Here is a 12,197-nt window from a genome sequence, read left to right on the forward strand (position 1 = left end):
CGCATATACCCCGCAAAAATAGCGTTATGTGTAAAACAAATTTCAGATAGCCCGCACCTCCATATACCCCGCATGCATTAATATCTTTAACGTCGTTACCGCAGCTTAATTCCATTGTATTAATACGAAGTTTACATTTGTAATACATTCCACTCTCAATTGTTAACATTAAAATCATAACGTGCACAAAGAAAACAAACTAACCGGAAACGAGTGAACTTAAAACAGTAAATACGTAACAAAAGTAAATATCCAATAAATAAGTACTGGTAGATTGCGCACTGTGCAGACACACTGTGCAGACAATAGGAGCACTACGGTAACGCCTCTGCTCTCCCGTTGCTGATAAACAAAGTGCGCCCATTTCAAACATTGTCGTTTCATTGTACAAATAATTCGAATCATTTAAAACGTGATAACATGTGCAATTTTAGTGCGAGTAGTTTATTCCGCAGTGCTTTAGTCAAAGACAAGTGTTGCATAGTGGATAGTCCTACCGTGAAAACATTTAACGAGTTATGACGTCACACGTGTAAAATATTTTTGGGATAGCCCGCACCTCCATATACCCCGCAGGGTCTTGTTTTGTTTGTAAAAAGTGGTATACCCCGCGGGTTATATGCGGGAAAATACGGTAATTTAATCGATTTCATATAAAGTGTCTGGGAGACCGCTGCCGAGTTGCTCAAAAAGTGGATAATGTGAATTTGCCACCACGTATAAGTGACTATATTATGATGACTTGAGGAATACTGGTAGACCACTCGTGGGAAACTCTTGTGAGTGGATATATTTATGACATTTACGCCACTGCTGGATGACTTTTCTAAGAACAAATGCATCTAGAAGTAATCTTCAACAAGATTACTTCATAGTGACTTTAAAATGGCTGTAGAGGAGGGGAGTTTATTTGAAGTGTCGTGTATTTTTTAAATCCTTTATATTAAGTTCGCTTGCTTGCTTGCTTGCGTGCTTGCTTGCTTGCTTACGACCGTGCAAATCTTTCGGTCGTTTTTTAACACACTTCCCGTGATCCAATCGAGCTGACATTTTCCACACAGACTCGTTGTGCGTGACAATTAATTTTCGTGAATTTTTTCCCCCAAAATTTTACACTGTTTAGGGAAATTTTTTTAAATATTTAATTACCAATTGCTTAATGCTGGCAGACAATCATCTGACCCATAGGTGGCAGCCATCTCAAGCCAGAGGACGAGAGGACTCTAGCCGCCACGCATATAAAGGATTTATAGTGAAAAACTTTGTTTTTACGGGTTCATTTTTTTTCTATCGTCGTGGATTCCTCTACTTCCATAAGTTCCGTACTTTTTCTTGCTAAAGGCATATCTGTCTTGGACGGTGCTGTTTTTAAAGAATGTGTAGCGAGAAGGTTTGCTGCTGAAATCAAGTGTATCAAGACATACAGTGCATAGCAATGTGTGCATACAGTCCACAGTTCCCCTCTTGATTTACATCTGTATTTACTTCTAGCCATTGCTTTTGAAACTTCATTCCTCTGCCCTGTTTAGCTTTATATATACAAACATTGACTGGCATGCATTCGTTGAGTGGTGGACATGATTGGTTAGACCTCTTGGGTTAGGTTATGTTGTTCTGTGCTGTAGACCAAGACGACTTCACATGTTATCAAGAAAAAACAACTAAACCCATAGAGCAATTCACTCCTAAGTTTACCGCCAAAGGGGGGTGGCACGGTGGTGCAGTGGTAACACTTGTGCCTCACAGCAGGACGAACCTAGGTTCAATTTCTGACTCCAGTGCCTTTCTGTGTGGAGTTTGTATGTTCTCCCTTTGTTCCCATGGGTTTCCTCTGGGTTTTCTGGTTAACTCTATCGCTAAAACTAACATACAATGTAACTTTTCTTGGCCAACTTCCCAATGTTGAAAATTCCCTTCAAATTACTCAGGATGAGAAGCAGACAGGGATGCTCCTGAGAAAGAGTCATTGAGACTTTTACGTGCAAATAATTGTAATCAGTTAATAAATAAACCACACAAATAACCAATACCAGTGACTAGATCTATACAATTTTGGTTGGCAACAAAGTACCTTATAAAAAAAATGCTGTGATGTGTATCAACACAACTAGTTCACATGTACTTAATGCATGCACTGGGGATTGAGCGTGCAGCCCATCTTGTTCATGAATTTCAATATGCCTTCGCTCGTGTTTTTATACACATTAGTACAGTGCAATTTTTTTTACAAAATAGAGCAACTCGTAATGCATTTGCTGAGAGTTTTGTTTTACACTTAATTATGGGGTCTTGTACATAGGTAATCTGGCATAAAGCACAAAGTGCTAAATAACAGTTACCCTGTCTTTTAAATGTTCTGCATATTGAACGGTGGTAATTTTAGGCACAAAAAACATGCATTAAATGTATGTCTTTAAGTTGCCTAACTTTGGTATGCATTTTCATCGTCCATTATTGGAGATGAAATGTATTGAAATGTATGTAATGTGTTTGCATTTTGAGATGAACACAATAAATAATGCTCTACCTGTTGGAGTCAAAAGCTGAGGCATGGGGACCCCCCTGCATATTTAGATGCACACGGCTGTTCTCAGTGGTCAATGTGTTGTCCCCATTGCAGGATTTGCCTCGCACACGATGAGTGCTCTCAGGGAAAGTGCCGTGGATCCCGGCCTCTCCGAGTCGCGCAAGCGCAAGTCCTCATCCTCGTCGGATCCACTCAAGACGAGGTAAGGGGGGTCCATTGCATTGAAAATGTGTGTGACCTTTGCCGAAAAATATATTTGCCGTTGTAAATTTGTGGACAGCACTCCTCGTCACCGGTGCAACTTTACACTTTGATGCGGTTCCTTCACGAAGGTGCTTGAGGATTGTCAACCTTATTTGCTCAAAAGACATTTGCTCGCCAGTGATAGGATTGGAATATATATTTGCATGTATTCAGAAAGAGGTCTAATCGCATGAAATTATAAACTTGCATAGTGTATTTTTTCATTGTCAGCCATGGATAATCCGCTTATGGATGAAGACTTCCCCAAGTCACCGCCATCTCTTGATCACCTCGCAGTTACCAACGAGCTGATTTCATTGCACCATCTCCTTGTTGGGCATCGTCAAGACGCGTTTCATTCCTTGGCCGCCCCTCATTCATTATTCTGCATCATTGATTTGATTATATGTTTGGGAAATAATGCAAAAGATAAAACTTGCATCTTTTATGCATGTACTGAAGTTTGTGATTACGAAAAAATATTTTCTCTAAAATTCTATATACGTATTCAATGTTCCTCCAGTCATGGTTTCACCTTTGTACACTTGTAATTATATTCACCAATTCTAGATTTGAAGCTTTCGTGACTGCAACGATTCATACTCTTAGTTCTTTCGGTAAAGTCTTTCGGTAAAGTCACGTACTTTACCGAAAGAACTAAGAGTATATATTCACCAATTATACATGCACATAAACTAAAATCCACTTACAAGAGAATGTGCAGTGATAATCGTAATAACAAATACACACCAAATAAATGTGCATTACATTTGTCACAAAACTCATGGTGTAGTCTCCCTTGCAAGCTGATTCCATTAGTCATGAATTTTGGCAGGGTATGTAGCTTGTGCCTTGAAGCTGTTTTGATTTCAAGGGTGGAATTCTGAAGATGGCAATCCTGGCCTCATTTTTTCACTTTTTTTTGCAAAGCAGCATGCTGTATGAGTGATGCTGTGAAGAAGGGTCCATTGAAACCTTTTGATGTTGTTTGGTCCAGAGGAAAATAAAGGATTGCCCTTTGTGACTATTCTTTAATGTTTTTCTTTAAAGTGGACACTTGCAACTCGATGAAGGTTTATGAAGGGAACAAACCCGGCTTGAAATGTACACTGCCAAGCTTTCTGCTTTAAAATGTTCATTTTTTCCACCAACACGACTCTTTCTTTTACCCTCTCTCATGAATACATTTGTCAATTTGTGAGATACGCCATTGCTCTGCAGCAATCATGGTGTGGCAGGTGATGCCACTTCCTTCTTACCCACGCATCTTTCCTGTTGGTTGTTTTCAAAAGAGGAGCCCATAAATGTCTCTGCCTCTTCATTAAAAGGGGGTGTCGGTGTTAGCTAACTTCACATTGGGTTGCCTCGGGACCCCATAGCACAAACAGTAAGTCTAGATGATCGGCGGTCTGACCCTTGCCACACAATGCCCCACATGGCTTCAGGAGAAGATGCTTGGCAGGACGGGGACAGTTGTGGCCTAAGAAAGATAAATGTAGTTGACCTCCTTCCTACAGCAAGACAAATGAGCAGCTTGTCCAGGCCAGTGGACACAATGCATCCACGCACAATAGCACTTCATTATTTGCCCTTTGAACAATGTTTCAAAGTTACCAAGCGAGTTGTGTAAGTTTTGAGAAAATTAATTGTGCCATCCATGTAAAAGTCTAATGATTAGTACCATCTTGTACCTATTCATATGATGTTGCACAATTCTTTTATTTTAGTTTATTTGTACCATTTGCAAGGACAAATAATGACTTCAAAAAATTACATCGTAATGTTAGCGTTCATTACAAAGAGAGCAATAGTGCACTGTAAGTCCATGAGCATATGGGCACTCGAAATATGACGAGTCTCTGATTGAAAGTGCTCCAACTCAGCGAGTTGGAGAAGAAGCAAGATATCTGGAATATTGGTGACTTGTTTTTCTGGATGGAAGCTTAAAGTTTTGGTTTAAATGTCGACAAAGACAAGGAATGCATAATGGCTGCGGTGTTGACAAGAGTTGACCCCGGATCTTATAACTAATGGAAAATGCCAACGAAGCAGTACTTTTTTTTGTTATAGCACGTAATTTTGAGTTTCCAGTGTTTACTGGCAAGTTCAAAGCATCTATAGCTCTCCTACAACATAAATGAATCCACATGTGGAGCACTTTTATTTATATGTAATGCTTGCCATGCCTGCATTTTCTTTCTCCAACTTTTAATTCATCTGGGATGAATTCAAGAGTTGGGGATGGGGGGTGGGGGATCTTCTTTTGAGAATTGTGATGGAGTCCCATCAGGTTTCTTAGAGAACTTGTACACCAATGATTGTGTCTATGCAGTCAAAAACCGCGTGTAGCCATAATTAAACCAGGAGGGCAAACACAGATTTCAAGCTCAAACACGTTTTCTCGAAAGCCAAGGAGAATAACATACAGTACAAACCAAGCTTCACGTGTGCATGACCTATATTTGTGTAAGTAATGGATGTCAAGAAAATAGGATGTTTCTTACTGCGTCCCATAAGTCCCGTCATCGCATTTCCATGTCCTGCAGCACATTATCATGGGGCAATCTTTGCATGTCATCTCTTCCATGAAATCATTCACAGGTGCTAGAATTTGGGGGTGAGGTTAATCATTATTTTGGTTCATATTGACACAAAATACCCAAATGTGAAGTTTTAAAATGAAGGATTCCTTTTATCAGCAGCAGCAACAGTCACGATCTATCCACTGCTCGTTGCAGGCCTCCCCAAGCCATATATCACATTGTGATGCGACAACCAATCTGGCTCCCGCATTTGAGTTGGTTTATTTGCTCCATCTCCACCTTGCTTGTTGCCTTGGGAATATGTCACTGCCACCCTCCTATCCCGTTCACCTCTCCGAGGAGATCTACTTGTAAGGTTCGGGCCATGTTGACTTCATTGTCCTTTTTCCATGGGCACATGCGAGCTGATCCAACACCGAGCCCTCATTGTTTGAGCTTTTCCACTGGCTAATTTCCGTGCCGAGCTGTGACCAACCCATGGCACTCTGGTCGCATAAGAAGTCTGGATCTGGCTCGGTGGCAGGCAGGGCCAGGTGTGGCACTTATGACGTGTTAATTGCGCATAACATCAGTAGCCCGATGACGTCATGGCTCGGGTTTTTCAGTGCATAAACAACTCGCTGCATCTTGAGCCACACTAGTCTGGCTCAGCACGGCCTCATTATTGCTTGTTGGTACAGTGAACAAAACTTTTAAGGATCTCCATTTGGCAGCCGGGAGCTGCTCAGGTCATGGGTTGGTTTTAATCTCTTTGGATGTTACTTGGAAAAGGATGACTAAACCTGGATGCAATTGGTGGAGAGATTCTGTGGTTTAGGACTGTACCATGATTAACATAGCATGAAGTGGGCCGGGGGGGGGGGTAATGGACTGCACCAACTGCTAGTGTCCTCGTGCGTGCATGCACTGCTTGGGGTTATTGGTAGAGTCGAGTAGAAGTGTACTCTCCCACAGTATATTATGTCTGCAGGAGGCTGTTGATTAAATAAAATAATAATTTGATGAGATCTGGCGGTGGTACATGTGCTATACAAATATAATTTTCCAAATGTTTAAGTTTTATCTATAATTCATTCAGCAGAATATTCTGCTCATCTACATTATCTACCCCCATGTTTGTCTCTGGTTGAAAGTGATAATTGTAATGCATGCATTACATTATATTAGAAGCACAGGTGGGATACAAACGGGTCTTCAAACAAAATGAATACATTTTGTAGTACAGGTCTGTGAATTATTGCAGTTTCTTTCATGGTGGTGTCATTGATTCTGAAATGTTCTACTGAAGAATAGCACTCCACATAGGTTGGCAAAAGTATTTTCATTTTTGTTGCTACTTTAAATTTGTAACACTGCCTCGATTAAACCCAGCTCATATTTTAATGCAGCGTAGCTGTAATTTCCAAATTCATTCATGAATCCTGTAGGGCAAAATGTATCTAGACTAGCAAATTGGCAATGTAAGTGCCAAACAGCCGATATTTCAATGTCATCTAAGAATACAAATATTAATCTTCTTGGTTCTTTCGGTAAAGTCACGTAGAAGGGAAATAATAAAATAATAAAAATAAAACATAATAAATTAATTCTCACGACGTTTCGGCCACAACGCAGGTTTGTCGGGGAGACAGCATCAGACGCTGTCTCCCCGACAGACCTGGTCTTCACCTGAGGACGGCTGCTTGCGTTGTGGCCGAAACGTCGTGAGAATTAATTTATTATGTTTTATTATTATTATATTATTTCCCTTCTATGTGATTTTACCGAAAAAACCAAGAAGATGAATCCCTGCAGTCACGAAAGCTTTTAATCGAAAAATAAAAAGATTGTGTGCATCCATAAACTATGATGATTAACAACTGTGTTCGTCTTGACGGGTTCTTATAGGTGCACATAGTTGCCTCTCGTGTATATACACAAACTGAAAGTTGTGAATTATTGCACCTTGTGCCCTTTACTGCCTTGCCTATTTGCCACAATCCTCCGGAGGTGGTGACAAAAAACAAAGAGCCGCATGATTGACCTTCCGACTTGCAGTACCAGACCACGAAAAGACTGCTGGGCAACTGAACTTTTCAGCTTGCATTTACGTCGGCATTTGCATCGGTCGTGACTGCAGCGCAGGTACTAAGTGAAATGTACAATTGCCTTCCCATCGTTACCATGGCTACCATATTGGATCCTCACGCTTTGGTCAATTTAAAGCGAGCCCCATCGGTCGTGGGTAAGTGTGACAGTGGCCGTAGTGATCAACCGCTGTTTTTAATTTACAGAGATGATTGTCTTCATGTGCCACAGCCCAAGAGCTGTGATATAGTCTGATGCGTTGTGTTCAAATGTACGAAAATGTGAATTTTTAAGTCGTATGGCTAAGGCAGAAGCTTGGTGGGTGCAGTGATAACCAGGCTCTCTGATACACATATTTGGTTTTTTATGCATCGGCATTTAGCCTGGTCTCTATACATTGAATTGTCAGACTGGCCATACACTTCATCAGCTGAACCATGAATGTACACGGTAGGACCAACACCTCGGCCGTGGCTGATCATTGTTTTAATGCGGTGGGCTCACACGGAATTGATTTCTCTAAGACGAAGGTACTTTTCAAACCCACTGGCTATCAACAAAGATTAGTTCATGAAGCCATCCAGATATATAGACACAGACACAATTTCAACCGAGAAGATGGGTAAAAACTGAGCAATCAGTGGAAGGACGTTATTAACCAGTTTAAGGCATAACTGGCTGTGATGTTTCCATCCTGCCTTGCGATGTTCGTTGTTATTTGCGACTCTCTGATTTTACATTAACAGGTTAAATTCTTCAGCCACCTTGTGCACCGACGTGGCTGTGGCTCTGCGATCTTATATTACATGCTAATTTCTCCACATTAACAGCGCCACCTCTGCACACTCGTCATGGAGGTTGCCCTCCGATCTCCCGTTAACATGCTAATTTATCTCACATTCACATCAATAGCCCTGCCAACTTCGTTTATGACCCTTGGGCTCCACCCATTTCAAACCTTTAAAACAGCCTGCCTCGGCAGCTTTCCTCTCTCTTTTCAGCTGATGACGACCGCTTGCGTTGAAATCGAAACGTCGTAGGTTTTTGTTATTTTTATTATTTTCTTTGAACCTATCTACGTGACTTTACCGAAAGACCCAAAGAATATCTATATAATCATGTTAGGAATATAAATGTCGCCATGTTTTTCTGCTTCCTAATGAAACCTGACGGACTATTTTTTTCCCTTTCAAATTGTGTAGGGTTGAATGTATGGCTGTTCTATTTCGTTGAATACCTCAATGTTGAAAATAAATTGCATGGTTTAATTTTTGTTTGGTACATTGTAACCATTTCCATCACTTTGCCTTGTCAAGAGGCCTTTACTCAGCTGTCCACTGCCAGAAGAATTTTACAGATTTGTAAAGGGGCTTTTGGTGCATTGTCTCCTGCAAGCCTTGCCAAGGACAGGAATGTATTTGTGTCAGATCTGTATTTGCGATTGCAACTAGTGTTATGTATGTATGCATGTTGAACTTCTTTCGCACCTTACCTAGCCAGCCGTGCTAATCAAAAGTGTGGGGGAAGGACAAGCTAGTGGTTGGTTGTGTACAGTGCGAAAGAAGTTCAACATACGTACATGGATCCTGCAGGAATCACAATTATTCTATTGCTGATTCTCACGTTGATTTAAGTATATACACACATCAATGAGTGAGCATGTTTGTGTGCATGCAACCATAAATCAGATAACATTATGTATATTATATTCTATAAAATAAATTGTTTAGATTTTGATTATTTTATTATTTCCCTTCTACGTGACTTTACCGAAAGAACCAAGAATATGAATCCCTGCAGTCACGGAAGCTTTAAATCGAAATTATGTATATTCTTTGGTTCTTTTGGTAAACTCGCGTAGATAAAAAAAATAAAAATAAAAATGTAAAATACAAATAAATTCCACACGGCAACAGGGAGAACATGCAATCTCCAAATATATAGCAGGCGTCAGGGTTGGGATCGAATCCACGACCTGTATACCAGTCGAGGGAGACAATATCTTGCAACCGGGGCATTGACCGTACCTGCTTTGTTTTTCTCTCTTTCTCTATTTCTGTATTCGCAGTGCGAAATGCACGGCGGAACAGCTACGTCGCGAGCAGGAAAACAAATACATCGAAGAGCTTGCAGAGCTCATCTCGGCCAACATCAGCGACATCGACAACCTCAATGTGAAGCCCGACAAGTGCGCTATCCTCAAGGAGACCGTCAACCAGATTCGCCAGATCAAGCGGCAGGAGTTGGGTACGTGTGACTCGTAAGCTGCTCAAAAGTAGTGCACGCTAGAACAGTTGTGCTGACCACGACGGGAAGGTGTGCTGCTGTCGACCACTCGTGTACACTCGCTAATTGCCCTCAGAGCAGGCACAATCGGACACATGGTATACACGTGTTTGCTAATGGATAGCTCTGTGTAGTTTTGCAGTTAAGAGCGCTCGGATGCTTTTTTCGGGTTTAAACGATTGTTGTTGTTGTTCAGCACGATGTCCGATGAATGCGCTCCCAGCACGTGGAGAAAAAACTTTATTAGCTCCCGGCATGTGGAGTGAAACGGCGGACATCGTATCGAAAAACACCATGGTACAGTCCGAAAACGTGTGCTGTACACTGAACAGAGCAGGATGCTAGGAGATAGGTAATTGTCGATTGTTATCCAGTGCTGGATCACAACGCACCTGATTAGCATGGTTGGCTATGTACGGTGTGAAAGAAGTTCAACATACGTACACACAACATGTACATGTGCCTAAGTGTGTCAATAAAGATGCATGCATATGCGAGTGTGCATTTTTATTAACACTATCAGCTTGTCTTTGTGTTTTTAGAATTTGTCAGATTGTGCCTGATTTTGAAGACAATATTAGTAAGCTATTGTAAAGCTACAACGTTACTCAGTGTTGGAATAGATTGCTTAGTGCTGAATTCTGACAGCATAATTATAGTCAAGTCCGGTGTTGTAACGCTGAATATTAAAAGTATGTTTCATGAATTCATCAAACAGTCACATTCAGTTAATGTGGTTGTCATGTGGATATATTATGCAGATGTTCTCCCTGGTGTACAGCATATCTACATTAATTATCAAGCATCTTCTTTTGATGCCTTTTATTTAAAAACATGCATATGAATGAAATTATCAAATATATTGTATCTTAATTGGTAGCAAAGTGTTTGTGTGTTGTGCAAAAAGATTTGTATCATGGAATGTTTCAGTCAGAGCTGGAATGATTAGCATATCAAGTCCACTAAAATTTCTCATCGGCTACTTTATTGTTGTCGATTAAGCTGTGACCCCCTTCAAAATATCGGCTGTCATGACAACCCACAACCAGCATGGCATGGCTGATGTTGCTGATGGAGTCATTAGGTCCTTCCCTTTATCTCCCATCCAGTAGCACACATGGACACAGGTAGGACTTGTAATTCTCCAACAGGTAGAGTAATCGATTATTTAAATAATATTATAGTCCGCGTCGAGCTTTACTTCCTTAAATGAAATTTTACATGACAATAAAGTACCGTGACCAATGAAGAAAAGTTTCATAATCAACGTTTTTGGGTTTAGATCGCGTTTAAACCCAAAAACGTTGATTATGAATAATATTGGTCGCGAAAGCCTCCGTGTTAAACTGAAGAAAAGTTTATCAAATGTATCTCTTGCCAGTGGCAACAGATAATGTTATTCCTGACATTAGACTCGAACATAGTGCACACATGTATTTTCAGGGAAACTCAAGATATGATTTATACAGTGCCATTGGATTTTTATTCCCAACATTTGTTGAAATATAGGCTCCATGACCATAATTGTGTTTTCGCTGCATCGTTGGAAAATTTCAAAGCAGAGTCTTTAACAAGTGTCACAAATGAAAATCCCAGTGGGCCTCTCAGTCACACACTTTTGGAAGTGGAGCTTCTTACATCACAAATGTTGATATAGGATCACGGTGGTAGAAGGTGACCATGACCTGTATGATGTTTCTTGTAATATAAACTGCACAGCCTATTTGATTTCCAAAACATGGCAGGCAAGTTCAATAAATTAAAAAGGTGTACAATTTCTTGTTTTCATTTCTGTTCCCAATCCCTCAACATGAATAACCAAAAATGTGTACTTCTTGTCACCAGGTACTCTTTTGTAAACATTGTAATAGATGACATTTTATTAAAATTATATTCCCTATAGCATAACCTGGCCTAGCCAATGATTTTTCCTAAACTCTGGTTTGTTTCAACATTATCATAAACTTTAGAGGATCGCAGCTATCTTTTCTGCGAAAGTAGAACTAGGTTATTTCTGCTTACCTCTCATCCCTTTCCCAAAGTCTCGATTTTTAATTGGCAAGGAGTGCTATTCCATGTTCACCAGAACTGTTCTGGTCAGCTTGAGCTGCAACCTCATTGCATGTTTTTGACAAATTTTAAAGTGTGGATGTAATTGAAGCAAATTTTATAACAGGGCACTGTGTATAAATGCATTAGCAGACCCACATTATCCATTTGCGTCGCACTGTTTGAAAACAAGCGTAAAATATCATGATTTAAAAATGTGTGTCTGAACTAAGGCCGTAATTATAATATATATTGGGGGGGGGGGGGGACATCCCCCTCAATATTCAAATATGCTCTAAATGTTCCCCCCAATATATTGCTTTAAAATATATTTCTGTTTATATGATTGTGATTATGGTTGTACTTGATTAATCCCTAATCTCTGCCATTACATACAATGAAACAAGAAAAGGCAAAAGAGAAAAAACAGAGCAATGTAATACAATACACTATGAGACATTATTGTAAAAGATTAATAAAAA

General features: G+C 40.2%; 1 protein-coding gene across 7 annotated transcripts in view; it reads left to right on the plus strand.

The window, feature by feature from the left end:
* LOC133344244 (nuclear receptor coactivator 1-like) overlaps nt 1–12,197 on the plus strand; it is a 98,595-nt gene that overhangs the window by 39,527 nt on the left and 46,871 nt on the right. For all 7 annotated transcript variants that reach the window (XM_061554312.1, XM_061554308.1, XM_061554311.1 and 4 more), the window contains 2 exons: nt 2,621–2,729; nt 9,449–9,627. In XM_061554312.1, coding sequence (XP_061410296.1) covers nt 2,638–2,729; nt 9,449–9,627 — 271 coding nt within the window. In that variant the 5' untranslated portion in view covers nt 2,621–2,637. The remainder of the gene's footprint in view (nt 1–2,620; nt 2,730–9,448; nt 9,628–12,197) is intronic.

This window comes from Lethenteron reissneri, chromosome 19 (assembly GCF_015708825.2).
Source record: "Lethenteron reissneri isolate LAM-NWPU_2019-01 chromosome 19, ASM1570882v1, whole genome shotgun sequence".
Taxonomy (NCBI): domain Eukaryota; kingdom Metazoa; phylum Chordata; class Hyperoartia; order Petromyzontiformes; family Petromyzontidae; genus Lethenteron; species Lethenteron reissneri.